Source organism: Corvus cornix, chromosome 7, assembly GCF_000738735.6.
Source record: "Corvus cornix cornix isolate S_Up_H32 chromosome 7, ASM73873v5, whole genome shotgun sequence".
Lineage (NCBI taxonomy): Eukaryota > Metazoa > Chordata > Aves > Passeriformes > Corvidae > Corvus > Corvus cornix.
In genome coordinates, this window is record NC_046337.1 from 9,665,529 (window position 1) to 9,681,988 (window position 16,460).

A 16,460-nucleotide genomic window follows, 5' to 3' on the forward strand; every position below is an offset into this window, starting at 1 on the left:
ACTGATCCGCTGGGCCTCTGCTTGGCAGGCAGTGTCTTCACTGGGAAGAGTATTTGAGTAACAAGACAATACAAGTACTGATAGTGCACAGGGAGCCAACAGGCAGAGGACCGTGATGAAAACCAGAACCCTGATGGAAATATCCCCCCGTCCCAAGCCTGGCCAGGGGCTGAAGATAAGGCAGTAGGAGATATAGTGAGCAATAGCTGAAGACAATTTTGGATGCTATGGGGCAGCTGCACAAGCCAATGGTCTCTGAAGGAAGCTCTTGATCAGATGTAAGGGTTTTTTTTATTGAACATGTAAAGTCCCTTCCCTCTTAGTGTTCTTTTTTTCACTTTCAGTGACTTTGTACTCCCTGGATTCATTTCAGCCTGAGCCAGAAGTGCTGAAAGTTCAAATGAAAGATTGCCTCCTGGAGATTTCCACTGCAGTTTGGCCCAAATTGCTTATATAAGCTGCAGATGAGCATCCAGCAGAAGGCTGTTACCTGACCTGAATTCAACTCCAGATCTTTCTGAATCTTCTCAGTGCTTGTTGTAAAGATAGTTTTCCTCTCTGCTAGCCAAGCCAGGAACATAATGACAAGCATCTTTCCATCCAAGCACAGCCAGATGCAGCCTTCCCAGGAGCACATGTGGGCTTTTTTAGGAACAGCTGAGGGAAGGCTCAGGAAAACGGCAACCCCACCTCTGCCAGTAAGATGAGAAAATGCCCAGTGATACGGGTATTGCAAGCTGGTGAGGGCTTGCTCTGCTTGAGTCCCAAAGGAGATCATGGCATCAAACTCAAGCAGAGGCAATACTAGCCAAACTAATAGGTTGTAAACATTCTGGCTTCTGGCTTGCAGCTGGCTCAGGAAGTCAACAGGAGCAAGCTCATGTCTGCCAGCAGTACTTTGTGGATATACCCTACACTAGCTTGGGAAACAAATACAGCTACCCCAGCCCCAAAATCTGACCCTTTCCAGCCAATGTTTGCCCCACTGATGTGCTGATATGCCATACCAGGCTTAATTAACTGCATCCTAATGAGTCTTTTAGCCAGGCTGGTGCCATATTTGAAGGTAACATGACCATCAGGACCAGCTACATTGGGAGCCACAGACAGGACCTTACCAGGATGACACCGTGTAAGTGGCCGTGCTGTTGTCATTGTCAAGAATGTTTTGGTCCGGTCCTTTCCAGGTTACAGTTGGTTTGGGTCGCCCACAGACTTTGCACTGCAGCATCACTGTGTCCCCAAGCAGGCAGGTGATGTCCACTAATGGCACAAGAAACTCTGGAGCCACTGTAAAAAAAACCATGGGAACATGCACACGACACCTCTTTTAATCTCCGGGTGAGGATGTCTAGAGTCATACAAGGCTACAGGATATGCTATAGGATGAACTATGGGATCTGGGTCCCAAAGAGCTGGGAGTCCTGGGATTGTGTTATTCAAACTGCCCTCCAGTAAAAGCCAGCTGTCTACAGCTCAGAGAAAGAGGTAGAGGGGAGCTTCCATCCCCCAGCCCTGTGCTCTGGCAGGTGGATGAGATTTTGAGAGGGCAGGTTCAGGGGATTCAGCCTGGCCTGTGGCCCCAGGCTGTCTGGGCCAAGCAGCCAGCAGGAAGCCTGCTTTCCCTGGGACTGAGCAGCAGAGAGCTGCCTTTGCTGCAAATGCTGGTAGGTGCAGAGCATGCTGTGGCACCAGAGTATATCACAACTGCAGCACAGCTGTCCTTAACTTACCTTCTTGGATGAAATTGGGGTTGATTATCTGAAAAATACAAAGAGATAGAGGCATTTATTTCCTAGACAGTGACAAAGAGACATCTGTTTTCACAAGGCACCATGGTGACTCTGACCAGAACTGCAGAGCTGCTGCAGTGGCAACAAGCACCTTCTAACAACCAACAGGTGCAGCAAGCTCTGGTGACAACACACCTGGGAAAGTAAACGAAAGCTACGGCTTCTTGAACCCTGATAAAGGTAACAACACCAAGGCTGAGGAGGGTGGATATGTTTCTTCTTTGTCTGGGTGATAATGATGAAGCCATTAATGCTTCTTCCCAGAGGTGGTTTGTGCACCCTCTGTGCTCAGCTCCAGACCTGTGTCACACAGCACCTGCAGTCACCATGCACCTGGGGCATGTCACCAGCATGCTGGCCACTAACCAGGTCTGAGGAAACATCTTTTAACTTGTGCTCAGCTTCAGGAGAAAAAATGTAAAGCACTAAACCATAAATACTTAATTTTGCCCACTGCTGAGGATCAGTCCTGCAACAATTCTTGGTCTACTAACGTGAGTAAAAATTCAGTCTTGCATTGGACTGCTGGAAACTTTCCAGCTTGAAACTAGGTTTGGATAACCAGTAGTTATTTTATCTAACTAGGTAAGTGATCAAGTTAGCAAAGACTTGAAAAGCTACTGTTACTCTGTAGTGTCTATGTGCCAATGTAATCCTGGAAGCAAAGGTGGAAAAAGCAAAGACGTTGTCACTAAGTTCTTACAGAATTGATCCTAGCTCCATTATGGTGTACAATAGTATAGAGGTTTTAGCCTCATTAACTGTGTTAATAATCTCATAAGGCCTTGTTATTCAAATTCCATCTAATAATTTCATATTAAAGCACCATAAACACCAGTGTGGTTTATCTTGCCTTAAATATCTTTGTTATTATTTATTTCAGAGCTATTTTGGAAGATGCCAATGAAGCAGTGACCTAATTCATGGCCTGCCAAAGCTGATAGGAGGTTTTTGCAGAGGCTCAGAAACCAGGCTACAAAACAGAAGCAATAACCCTTCAAAATAAAGTAGATACATCTTCAAGATTTATATTTACATTTTGGCTTTATAAATAGTTTTCCAAGGTCGATGGCTCAGGGTGCCATTCAAGGAGGCACTTGGGCACATTCAGGTTCATTTTGGTTTCACAGCCTTTCTTTATAGCCCCAGGAAAAGCTCTGGTACCAGCACTGAGACCTCAGGTCTGCTTTCCCTTACCACCCCCACCACCACAAAGCCCAGATGAACCAGGCATAACCTGGAAAGCACAAAGTCCCTCTGAAGGGTGCAGCTGGGCACTGGCATCAGCACATGCACCTGCCAGCCCAGGCACTCAGGGAGCAGCAACTGCTTCTCCACAGGGTCCAGGACCCACACACAGCCCCCTGGACCCTGCAGACAGGAAGAAATTGTGGTACAATGGGGTACTGGATGGAAAACATCCTCTCTCCTGTCTGTGCATGTGAAAAAAAGAGAGATGGATCCTCGTGATTAAGTTGTATCTCTCACACAACACAGCAAAGGAAGAAAAAGCTGCTCTGTGGATAACCATTGCTTGCCACTTTCACTCACAGACACCATCTACTTTTCAGCTGAGTAACCTCAGGCATCAGCTCATTTGCACATACATCTTCATTTTTGTGTTTGGCTTAACTGAAATATCCATTCTCCAAAGCTCTACCCTTCCTTCCCTGCAGCATGCACTAAATTCCCTTATTATTCACTGATCTCCATCCCTGTAGGATTAGAGATCAGGAGAAAGAAACACCCATTAACACTTTACATTTATTTTATAACTCTAAAGGATTCATTAGAAGATGCAACTACAATGATGAATGCAATGGATATCCCTATAAATAAATAATTCTACATTTGTAGTGACTTCCAAGGTACAATAATTTATAATAATTGCCTTACCAATTTTTTTTCACTGCCTCACCATGGGACTAGCAGAAAGAAAATTATCACTGCTACACAATATTGGAAGAGTCTGTGGGTAAAATTTACATTTTCTTTCCCAAAACTTCATCTGTTAATTAATCAAATGGTACCGAACAACACCCCTGCAGCTACATCACAGCTTTAACCTGCTGTAAGCTTAGACAGAAATGAAAGTCTGTCTGCACAAGAACGTTTAAGTGATTTAATGCATCACCTTATTAGGGAATGGGATTTCTTCTGCTTTGAAGGATGGCGTCAGATGATAGGGTGAGAAGGGCAGAAATGGGAAAGCAAAGGTTCACAGCCAGATCTGCATCCAGGGGCCGGCTCGGCTGGTTCACACATCTGCTCCCAAGCCCTGGGGTTCTGCTGCCTCTCCCTGCAGGCTGGCCAGGTTCCTGGGCTATGGCTGGGTGGCAGGAGATGGCAGCCTCCATAGAGTCCTCCTAGATTAAGTGCAAGATCTTTGGAGACAATTTCTTCATTTGCCAAATAGGTTTTTAATCCCCGTGGGTGGAGAAGGGGAGCTCCAAAGCGTGTCCTTGCCCTCAGAGGATGGGAGCTCATGTATTGCTTCTCCACACAGCCTCCTGCTGGTGCCAGGGCTGGGTCCCCTTATGGATATGCTTGCCCACTCAGTCTGCAGCAGTTTGAATGAGGATCTCGCAGCCCAGCCCTCAGCCGAGCACCCCTGGTGGCCATGAGCAGGGGAAGGTGGCCCAGGGTCTCATGCTGACAAGGGCTCCCTGCAAAAATCCCAGCAAACACCTCCTGCACCAGTGAGGCTGCCAGTCTGGCTGTGAGAGGACAAACTCATGGGGATGGAACTATCCAGCACAAGAACTTCTCACTCCATCTTCAGTGTCAGCCTACACCATGGAAACACAAGCCCTAAGGGGATCAAACTCAGTTTGCAGTGCATGTAAGAAACACAGCCAGGCTCTTTTTCCTTGGAACATAATTTTAACTGAGATAAGGTAATTTTTTTTTTTTATTGGATGGAATACCTGTTGCATGGCCCAGGGCAGGTGAAAATTTGTAAAGTCCCCTCTGTGGCCAGGAGAGTTTGTTTTCCATACAATGATATCTAAAAATGGAAATCCTATGCAAGGTAACAAGAGGCAGAACATGAAACGGCCTCTGCTCACGTGATGTGGGGTCTAACACTGACCAGGCAAAGCCAGGCAGCTGGAGGGAGGGGGGCAAGATAAAGGAATGGGAGGACAGGTCAGGGTTATTCAATAAAAAGCCAGAAACAGACCTTGCTTCTCCCTCTTCCAGTGCTGTTTCAGGGCTCAGACCAAGAAAGGCACATAAGGCACGTACTTGAATGCCTTTGGGGACCTGCAGGGATCTAAGTGACTTAGATCTAGGTCAACTAAGTGTAACTTAACATCAGGCTTTAGAAAAGCAGCATGGGTGCTTCTCCAGAAACTCAGTATTTTGCAGTATTTTTCCTGCTTTGTGAAGCTCATGTTACAAAGATAGAAAGGCATCTGCAGCAGCAGCTGCAAAGCCCACTTGCAAAGCGACTCCAACCACCCTAATTCTTAGCGTAATCTTATCTTTCACTTGTGCACACAGGCTTTATCTGGTGGGGAGGGAGAAGCCATCCTGCCATGCCAATGGCCAGTCCCAAAACGCTCTGCAAGCACAGCTCGGCTGCCTGGGAGGGTTCTCACCTTGGCCAGGGTTTGCTTCTCCTTTGCAGGCTTGTCCTTGCCATGCCTACCTCACTTCCCTGCAGGGATTTCACCCAGCCCTGACACACCAATGCACAGAAGGGCCCAGGGGATGTCCAGATTTTTTCAATGCCATGTTTCAACCCCATTTTAAGGGAATATATCAAAACCAGGAGTGAGAATATTTTTCCCCAAAGCTTAAGAACAGGCTGCAAATCAAGCCCTCTGTAATAAGATCGGTGCTTCACCTAAACAGCAGAGGGCATGTTTACTCCAAGACAAGCAGCTGAGCATTTTGTAAACATTTCATGGCACCTCTTGGTCACTGAGTTAAAATAAAATACTGACACATTTGCACGTGCTGGCAGCAGAGTCAGCAGCATGTTCCTTGCTACCTCGTTCAAAACCAAAAATTACGATTCTCTGAGAAAAAAGAAATTAATTAATTAATTAGAAATTAGGTGAACTCTAATTTTTAGGAAAATATCTATCACCCATCTTTGACTAGGTCAACTTTACTTTAAGACTTTTGGGGTGACAGGCTCACAGTGTCACCAGCCTCCCCTCCCCCAAAAAAGAAAAATTAACAAGAGAAATTTCTTGATAAAATGAGCAAATAAGGATCCCAGCACAGATGGATAGATGCTACCAAAGGGAAAATATAATTTAAAACAGCATCTAATGAAGTGTTCCATGGCATCAGCCTTTTAGCAGGGATGGGGGATGCTTTCTGGCACCAGCATGGATGGGCTTGGCTGCCTTTAGGACTGATGGAGAAGGCACAAGGGATGTTGTAGAGCATCCATGCAGTGCAGAAACCCTCTTGCCCTCCTCATGTTCTTGCTGCCTGGCCCTAATGGCTGGTGGTTTCCATGGCTAAGCCTGTGGGATATCCCTGGCACTGCGTTGTAGCTCCCTACACCTTCCTGCAGATGAAGCAGGTCACTTCTTGCTTTTCCAAAAGCTATTCCACCATGTCTGTGCTGCTGGCTCAGGTCATGTCACACCTGATGAGCCACCTTCCAGGTCTGTCTCAGCAATCCCTGGCCACTCAGGGCAGCAGGACAGCGGTGTTGCCCATGGAGGCTGTCCCAGGGAAACACAGGGAAGTTCTCAGGATTGTACCCATTCACACTGTACTAACAGGCCAGGAAAGGCTTTCTTAACAGTATTGAACAAGATTTTGCCAAGAGAGTGTTACAACTACTCTGGAGATGGACAACCTCAGGCAGGGCCTGAAGGCATTTGCCTAAAGCACTTGGAATTCTTAGCCTGAGCTGAGTGGTGACTTGGAGCCAATGCTGTATCCACCAAACCATTACTTACTCAACCACGTGGACTGTGGGAGTGCTAACACAGTATTCTGCCACAGTGGATGTTTCCTAGTGCTTATCTTGGTCTAAGTGTCTCTGAGTAGATCCTGACATGCTAAAATGTCACAACTGAAAAAAGCAGATTAAGAAGCCCAACGTATGTACCTTGGCAACAGCTCACTAATCTAATGATGGCACTTCCAGTGACTTGGCCTGGGCTTCATCTCTGCTTTGCACAGCTGAGACACTGGAACAGACACCAGAGGCTCAGTGACAGACGTGTGTGGGCCAGCAGTGCTTGTAACACTGCAGCTGGAGTTGTGCAAAACGTTTGCAGCCATGTCGGAACCCTACACCTGAGGCCCATCCCAAAGCTGGGGGAGCTGCTGCCAGATTTAGTGAGGTTTAGCTCAGTCAGATCTTGTGACTGCTGGAAGACTATTGCCTTAGACAAGAGAGGTAGCCCAATGGGATCTGCACAGCTGCCTTGTGACCGTCTCAGCAATACTGCAACCCCATGAGATGTTACAACACAGAACTGTAGGACAATTAGTTGTGTCATTGTCCCGGACCCCAGACTTGGGTGTGGATGGTATTTGCTCATTTACAAGGGCAAACATCTTCCCAGAAGTGGAGTTGCCTGTCCCTGTGCAATTAACTACAGACATGTGGAAAGAGTCTCTGATCATCCTTAAGTGTAGGCTACTCCTATCACTCACGTGGCTACACGTGGCCCTCAAGCGCCTGCTCCTACACTCACGTACTCAGTGGGCGAGTTCGTGCCTTCTGCTTTATGAAACTACAGCACAAAGCAGAAAACTAGCAGAAAAAAACAAACTTCATTTCCATCTTTATGCACTTTCATTACTTATTAATTAACAAAGAGGAAAAAACCAGTCACCAAGAGATGCTATTTCTGGTCAAAGCTACAATGAATAGAAAATTCTCCAAGGCCTGTGTGAGCAAAAACCCAGTAGTGGAATTTTAGCTCTTTTAAACAGTCACCCAGAATTTCAGTTTCCTGCTCTCGCAATATATGTTTTCCACATTTCTTTCTGTCTTTGTGTCCCCTTGAAACAAAGGCAAAGTGCTTCCAGAAACCTGGGATCTACTGAATGGAATCCACTGTGGTTTTTCATAAACAGCAAACAAAGTGAGATCTGAAAGGCCACAGTAGCTGTGGGACTTCATGGGTACTATGACCAGCTTACTGACTTGTGCAGTAAGTAGGGTGGAGCTAAATTGCACCCACATTTCCCGGTAATTAATTAATATGTCTGCTTTGCATTTAGAGACTGCTCTCTCTGTTCCAGCACTGGGTGCACGTTCTCATGCACGAAGGGAGGAAGAGGGATGTCAGGGGTGACAGTCCTGTAAGAGAAGCCAGGTGACTTGCCCTGTTATTACCTGGCTGTAATGATGACTCCACCTTAATGACACAGGAAAGGTACCTCTGAGTGTTGATGGCCAGGACACAGCTCTTCTGCCAGCACTCCCAGCATCTATAAAACCCCTCATGAGCCTGGCCAGGTGTGAGGACAAGGTGTTCCCTCTCCTTGGGCAGTCAGTCACGTTGTCTCCAGCTGCCCTGGGAACTCATCAGTGGACATTCCACACAGCAGGGAAAGCATAACCAGGTGAGATGTGGATGTTCACTGCACACACAGGCTGGGCTGGGGGGGTAGCACAGCTGTTTAAGTTATCTAAGCCTAGCACACGAAGCCTAGAAGATTGATGAAGGCCTGAATCAGGCTCTGGTGTTAGAATTAGCTTCTTTTGCCTCTGGTTTAATGAGAAAAGACTTTGGCCTCCCAGGCTGTAATATAGCCCAATTATTGTAACACGTTTGAAAAGGAGAATCAAAATCTCATAATGAAGGGAAAGGGAGAACAACCGTGGCTTCCAGTAGGTGAATACCCCAGACTTTTAGAGACCAGGCCTCTTCTAGGGCTTCACCAGCACTTTATGAGCCTGCCCATGCTCTGTTCCCTCCAGAGGATTCTATTTAGTTTATACTGGGTATCAGCAATCCCTTCCTCCCAGTATTTCTTAGCCAGATCAACGAGATGACCACAGTCAATTCTGGCTGCAGATGTACTAAAACCAGCACAAACAAGGGCCATGCTGCTCCTTGCAGGGCAGTGTGACCTTAGTAAGTCACCCCCACAATTGTTCTCTTATTTTCTCTTCCTCTGCCATTTTAAATACTTGTTCAGCCCCAGAGAGTTTTGCTAGAAGCAAAACTGAGCTTTCCAAGCCATGAGGAACACAGTGGCTCCTGGGGACTGCAGTACAGCGGCACTGTCACCTCCAGCAAGTGACCTAGGAGATGCAGGACGGGGCTTCCTGAGTGTAAACAGAGTCACACAGAAGGCACACAGTTACTCCCCCAACAGCAGATTGATTCCATAGCTAAGACTTCACATTGGTGTATTTCGGTTTAAATAGAAATGTTTTTTTTCTCCTGAAGTTCAGAACAGTAGACTGTAGCATGGTAAAAACCCAAATCAAGCCATCAAAAAGACTAGAAATGCTGACAATGCAAGGACTCAGATACCTCCCACTGGATATATTCTAAACTATCTTTTTTCCTCCTGTTGAACAAAGTCAAAACACAGAAATCCTCTGCAAAAGAACAGTGATTTTCACCCAGCTCTGCACAACCACCTGTGTCTCAGCCACCTGTTGGTGCACAGGGCAATTTTCAGTGAGTGAAAGCTTCCACAGACTCACGTGTAAAAATGGGCACAGCCTTACAACAAATACACACACTTCCAGTTGTTACCTGTGACTGGCAAAACGCTCTTTGAAAATGTAAACACAGTCCTGAGAATAATGCAGCTTTAGAGGTAAGGACCATTCAGTCTCCAGGATGTCAGCTGGGTCAAAAGCTTTCCTTTAGTACACATCCCAACACAATTAAAATAAAAACATGCTTTCAGGTTAACAGCTTAGGTGGTGCACCTCAGTACACTTCTCCCTCTTTTTATCTTCCCTTCAGGAGGAAGATCAGCTTTTTTTTGCAGGATGTTTATAGTGCAGCCTGGCTGACAGCATCCGGGAGATCTGCTAGGACACAGATATCTCTGTTCTCCGGTGACCTATCCTGTCATCACCACAAAATCACCTTCTTTCTGAACCATGCCCTTGCTTGTTTCAGCAGGAACCTCTTTCAGCCTTGGAACAATGTATAGAAATGTTTTGTGTGGTCACTATAAACAGGGAAAAAAAAAAAAAAAAGATCTTGCTAGATCTTAATTGAGGAGAACCAGATACGTAACTCTTCATGATTTTAAGCTCTTTTAGGCTCTCTCGACAAGGCACCAGAACTGGTGGTTTCACACTGGAAAAACAGTAACATAATGTACCATAATTTGGGTCCACCTATCTTCATCAGCCTTGCCTGAGATACAGGTACATTCACACAACTGGTTTTACCATTCTTCCTTAGTACCTTGACAGAAATGCAATTCCTACTCTGCTAAGAGAAAAAGGAAATGTTGTCTTTTCTGATTTTCTAGATAAAGTGCTGGTTGTGGTACAACAACATTTGCTCCATGATTAACAACACAGGCCTGACTGGCAGCTCAAGTGTGTATTGCCAGGGCAAGGGGTGTTTTAATATAGAAAGGTGCCACGTTTATCAGCAGCTGACACACTTGCATTATTGTTGGAATGAGGTCCCAGGTGGGAAACAGAGACTGAGGGTGGCTATGTGAGACTCCAGCTCAGCAGGAGCTTGTTACTGAGCTCACTCCACTGCTCCCACTCCAAAAGAAGCCCAAACTCCAGTTCAAGGCTTGGCAAAACCGGAATTGACACTTTTTGTGACTCACACTAAATTGGCACACACGTCTGCGAGCAATACAGACCCACCAACTCCCCTTGCAGCAAAGGTATTTCAAAACAGACACATGTTCTTGAGAAAAAATAATCACAAGGATGATTGTCTCTACCTCCATACTAGTATTGGGGTCAAGGTCATCACACTCTGATTCCTCTGAGCTGTTTGTCTCCTTGTTTGGCAGCATGAAGAGGAAGAAAGAGAACAAGAGATTAGAAAAGAGATTGGTTAGTCAGGGCAGAGCAGCACAGTTGGGAGCAGCACGAAAATGGGCAACAGTAGGGAAAATGCTCCTGAAACACAAACAAAAAACAAACCGACAACAAAACAAGGGAAGCAAAGGCAAAGACATGCTTTTGCCAGAGAAGCAGCAGTGATTCTGCAATTCGTTCAGGTAGTGAAAACAAGGAGGAAGCAAGAGGAGGAAGAACTGTGCCACCATGCTGGAGCAGCCACTTCCCTCGGGCCCAGTCCTTCCTCGTCCAGAGGGTGCGAGGGCGCCCGGGATGCAGTGTCAGGGTTCCTCCCTTTGCACATGCCAGGGCTATTGCACCAGGCTTGTAAGGCACAAAGCCTCTGCAAAGGAAAACACTTAATCATGGGCTCTCCTGGAGAGGGGTGGATCCAAAGGACATGCTCAAGTGCTTTCCTGAATCAAGGCTGAGCTTTGGTTGTGTCAAAATCACAAGTGTTTGCTTGCCTCTGTTGGGAGGGAAAGCCCCAGATTAGTCCTGAGCAGGCCTCATGGTCGGTTTATAGGGATGGATCCTCTGAGTTGGAGCACAGTAGTCAGGCACCCAGAGCAGAAGATGGAGCTTAACCCCACAGTTCTGAACCTTTTCCATACTGGGAGATCTCAGAGAAAGAGAGAGAGACGCAGACACACAGACACACACACACACGCAGACACACACGAGACCTTCTCCTGGCAAGACAGAGTCAGCATCTCTGCCCTGTCTGATAACATGGAAAGAAAAAGGTCACTGAGACCATCTCCCTAGACCAAAAAGCTTAAGAATCCCCAGGCTGGGAACCCGTTATCTTAATATCTGCTAAAATACTGACCTAAAGAAAACTCAGCAACTTCAGCAAGGCCATTGGTTCACCCAGTGGCTTTCTCACTGCTGCAGCTGCTCTGATGAAGCTGCAGACCTGGGCTAGATCAGAGGTCAGTAAATCACTACTAGTGTCCCAATTTAAAGTTATTTAACCATGTATATAGTTGGGTTTCTTAATGAAGATTACTTACTTGCATGTGGGATGCCAGGAAAAAGAAAACAAAAAACAAAGACTGCACTTTATCTTGCATGCAAAAATCCTGCTAAAATGGATACTACAAAAAAGGAACAAAAAAAGATAACTGAAGTTGAAAAGAAGAAAAAAACCAACAAAAAACCAAAACCCAAACTCAAAATTGCCGCCCCCTCCCTCTCTCAGGAGAGGATGCTACAGGGGGTGGAAAGGATGGGAAGCAGGAGAGCAGCACAGAGCTTTCAGATGGCCTTACTCACTTTAACAGAGACTTTGTTCCCCAGAATATCCTTGGATTTACGTGGCCCATTGGCTTCATTTTTGCCACTGCTCTCCTTTTCCGCCCGCTTTCTCATGCGCAGGGTATGCCATGAACATGACTTCCTGTTGTACCAAAAAACGCAGCAGTCAAATGGCAAATCATAGCAGGAAGAAAGGTTTTGGAAAGGGGAACCAGCATCCACATTTGCAATTACTGCAGTTCCCTAGAAGGTGAAAGCCACCGGCAGGCAATCTGCCTGTCTCAATCTCAGCAATGAGAGCTGAAGTTCAAAACCAAACCAAAGAGTTCTGCAAAGCAGATGTTGTGCCACACTTGCTGTTTAAATGCATGGAGCAGGAAAAAAATGTCCATGATGGAAGCACAGGCAACTAGAACTTGGTCATCTGGTTTCAGGGACTTTGTCTTGCATTGCCACAAATAGAAATTTATTTTAATTTTGCTACATTTAAAAGACCAGTTTAGTCCTCAGTCTTGTTGAAAAAAAAAGCAGTGTAACAAATATAAAGAATGGTCCTAATGGATTACTCAGTACAGCAAATTAAAAAAAAAATTAAGAAATTCAAGTGGTTACTCACTACATGTTGCTCAGAACACAAACAGCTCAATAAATAGGAGCTGCATTATTAATTTTCCAAGAGATAAGTCATGTCCTAGAATGACAAGCTCTGCTGTGCCTCTCAAGACCAAGAATTTCCCATTTGACTTTGCCAATCCAGTTAAAAAGGACAGCAGTCAGCTCATGGATTTTGGCTAGCATCACAGCAGGCACCATTTCCAGTAAATTTTTCACCCCTTATTACTGCTCCTATGACCTTATTCTTGGAAAAAAATAATAAAAGACCAATGTCACCCTTTGTAAGAGCAATGCTGTGTTGACAAGAGAATTGCGTATCAAAGCAGACATAAGAAATTAAGAAAAAACCAAAACAGTTCTTGATATGGATTTCATTTGGTTTAAAGTGAAGAGTGGACAGGTTGGGGGGGAATTTGGGGAGGGGTATGTTGTCCAAAGCATAAAGCTCTCAAAACAGCAGTGTGATGAGCTGGGATCCAGGTTCAAAGCATCTGCCCACCTTTAAGTCATGCAAATTTGATTTGCATGTTTAAGCCCAATGTTTGGCACATGTCACGTCTACAGTACCTTGATACATTTTACAAAGGAAGTTGTATGAATTCCAGGGATCACCTGTGATGCCAATAAAACGCAGTATGTTAGCAAGGTAGGACCCAAAGGATGCCCCACACAGCCGACGCTCCCCCATGAACACTGCGTCTGACTCCTAAGCATTTCCTGCTTTTACCTCAGCACCTGATGGGAGCTGTACAATAGCTCAGTTAAGGAACAAGCAAATGCTGCCACTGCCACAAGAGTGAACGGGGTCACAACAACTGTTTTTGCAACCAGGATTAGAGTCTGCACTAACTCAGACTGTATGGGCAGTCGTGTCTGAGCACAGGGAGCACCAGAGCATCCTGCACGGCTCAGACAGGCACTAAGTGCTGACTGGTATTTGGGAGTTCCTGGAGAAGGTCCAAATGAGAAGTGCAGAGCAGGGGAAGTTATCCAACACTTCAGGACTGTTACGTTTTCCTTTAGGAAATGTAAGAGTCAAGAACACGGCTGATGGGACTCCCTGACCGATAGGTGAGTAATTCATGGTGCCAACACTGCTGGATCAACCATATATTTTGTGTACAGTATTTGTCACAGAAGAAACAGTTTTATTACTCAAACTAAGTAGTCACTGTGATCTGGCAGACCAGATAGGGTTGAAGATAACACGGCTCCAGGTTGTTTTTTACTCATAGGACTCCTATTATTCAAGTGTCTTTTTGTTTTCTGGGTTGTTTTAGCTGTTTGAGTCTGAAAACATTGTTTAGGACTTTAAATCTCACTGCAGTGAGAAAGAGAGAATTGCAATTCATGTGTCTTTCAGTTTTGTTACACCTTCCTGGCCACAATTCATCCACCTACAGAATTTGATGCAGAATTTTACTGTACAGCTGCCATGAAATCAGTCTTCACCAGGAGTCTGGTACCGTGGATGATTCTAAGGGCATGTGGTTGCATATTGCGGCTAGAGAGGAACCCGGGAATGGCTGTGGTGGATGTGCAAGAGATGTGCCAAGCAACTCCTTTGGCTTAACATGCAATGCCAGATAGCATTCATTACTGACTGACAGGTAAAGTCATCATTTCTCTTAACTGAAACGGCAGCAGAGATCAAGTTATTATTTTTAGTGAATCTGTCACAAAATCTTTCCTCGTGTTTAATTCTGCGCCTCGAGGTATTTGTGTAAGGTAAAACACAGTTTGTAGCATACATCATGCATTACCATCTAGTCATTTTAGATGTTAAAAGAAATCAACAGGTATTACTGAAAAGAGGGTTGTACCTTCTGTATTTAATACCAAAAAACCACTTTCTTGCATTAGTCATTTCAGACTGACAAATTTCTAAAAATCAGAAAAGAAAAATATATATCCACACATTTGTTAAATAAGCAACAAAATATTATAAACAAAATTAAAAACAAAACAAAATCAAACAAAACAAAAAAAAAAGGGTCCAACTAATTCTTTTACCTCATTAAAACATGCTCATGGTGAAAATTTATTTTACATATTTAAAATAGTACATTTAAAATTAGTTACATTACAGGTACAATGATGAACATTGCGACTATCCATTATATTGCACAACCTGACTTCATCAATATGAGTTTGTTTCTTCTTTTTTTTAAATAGTGCAAAATACTTTATACAGGAATGTACTTGGATGGGGGTCTTGCAAACCAAAAAATATATTACAAAAGTTACTGCAAACAGAAAAAAAAACCAAAACAAATGAAAAAAAAAAAAAATACAAGCTGTACAAGGAAATTGCCATAGACAACAAAATCTCTCCTCCTTGAGAAGCGAACCTCAGTCCAACACAGAGCCTGGATTTTTGTGTTTTTTTGTTTATCTAGATGCTGTTATAACCAATATATAGATTAGCAACTTAATACAACATAAATATAAGTCCAGTCCAAGCAGGTCCATGTTGGTGTAAAATGGTGTCATGTAAAGCATATCTTTAACCGTCTATGGTTTTATTTCTCTCCAAAGTATAAACAAAATCCCACAAAATGAAAATAAGCAAAACCCGAGCTATCCACCATGGCTGCCCGATGCTGCGGATTGACCACTCAGCTTGTTCCAATGGCACTGTAGATAAAAATCAGCAGGATTTCCCTACCATTTGGGTTTATTTTTATTTATTTATTTATTTATTTAATTTCCTCAAAAAATCCACATAGTGCTCCCAGCGAAGCCAATATGGCACTTACTTGATGCTTCCATCGCTATTATCTGTAGTGGATTTAGGGAGGGGAGCCAAGATACTGCCAGGGATCCATCCTTCAGCGGCCGGAGAGTGGTCGTTTGCGGGCTGGTACACCAGGAACATGTTCTGCTGGTTGATAGCAAGGATCTGAACCACCTCTCCTTGATTCACACAGATCTCATCCTCCTTCAGTGCATAGTAATCTTTAATCACCACCATGGAAGAGGTCCCATTGCACCCTCCCAAATCAGTCTGAAAACGGACACAACACAAACCGGTGAGCGGCCGGTGCGGAGGAACCTGCCCTTTCTGGCAGCGATCCCACTACTTCATGTCCAGCCTAACCAGACCAGGGAAAAAGACACAAAACACTTGGAAGTTCACATTGGCAGAAAAGGATTTGAAGGACCTGAAAGGTGGCAGTAACAAATACAAACCAGTTTCCTATTTCACATCAGACTTCAAAGCTGCTGACAACCGTGCCCCTGGGTGTTCTCATCTGCGGGTGTTACAGATGAAGGGTCTGTGCTGAGCCAAATAGGGAGAAAGACCAGTGATGCTGAGTGAATACTCGCAGTTAAATATAGGTCATATTGAAAGTGGCTTTGGTCAGCCTCAGCCAGCAGCAGGGTTGGTGGCCACTGACTCTTTGGTGGTTTGTGTGCAGCACACATGTACCCAAACTACAACCTTTAGCTGGCACCCTGTGAGCTGTTATATGGGAAAAGGTCTAAACTCTTCCCTACCATAGACTTTTTCAGGAATGGGTGGTTAATGGCTATTAGAGAAGCCTGAATATTGCTTCTGCCAGTATTGCAAATGGATATCTAGTTCATTAGATCTGCAAGCACAGTGCCCTGAAAAACACTGGGATCAGTGCTCCAGGGTCAGGCTCTGTCTCTGTTTCCTAGATGAAGTGCCCTCCATGTGGATGCCAGGGCTTTTGCATGAGCTGTTTAATCCCAAATCACACGTTACCCCATTGCTTCAGTTTGTTGATTCCTGTTGACCTAGTTAGATGCTAATCAAAGCTAACATCATGGAT

At 44.8% G+C, this 16,460-nt stretch overlaps 1 protein-coding gene across 13 annotated transcripts in view; it reads right to left on the minus strand.

The window, feature by feature from the left end:
* Window positions 1-16,460, minus strand: part of KALRN (kalirin RhoGEF kinase) — a 484,636-nt gene that overhangs the window by 15,395 nt on the left and 452,781 nt on the right. For 8 of the 13 annotated variants that reach the window (XM_039555510.1, XM_039555508.1, XM_039555515.1 and 5 more), the window contains 5 exons: window positions 15,420-15,667; window positions 12,064-12,187; window positions 10,665-10,724; window positions 1,734-1,761; window positions 1,119-1,290 (listed from right to left, as the gene is read on the minus strand). In XM_039555510.1, the coding sequence (XP_039411444.1) occupies window positions 1,119-1,290; window positions 1,734-1,761; window positions 10,665-10,724; window positions 12,064-12,187; window positions 15,420-15,667 (632 nt within the window). Of the gene's footprint in view, window positions 1-1,118; window positions 1,291-1,733; window positions 1,762-10,664; window positions 10,725-12,063; window positions 12,188-13,227; window positions 13,273-13,300; window positions 14,545-14,685; window positions 15,668-16,460 lie in introns of those variants that run through there. The other 5 variants (XM_039555513.1, XM_039555517.1, XM_039555518.1 and 2 more) reach the window with 5 other exon arrangements.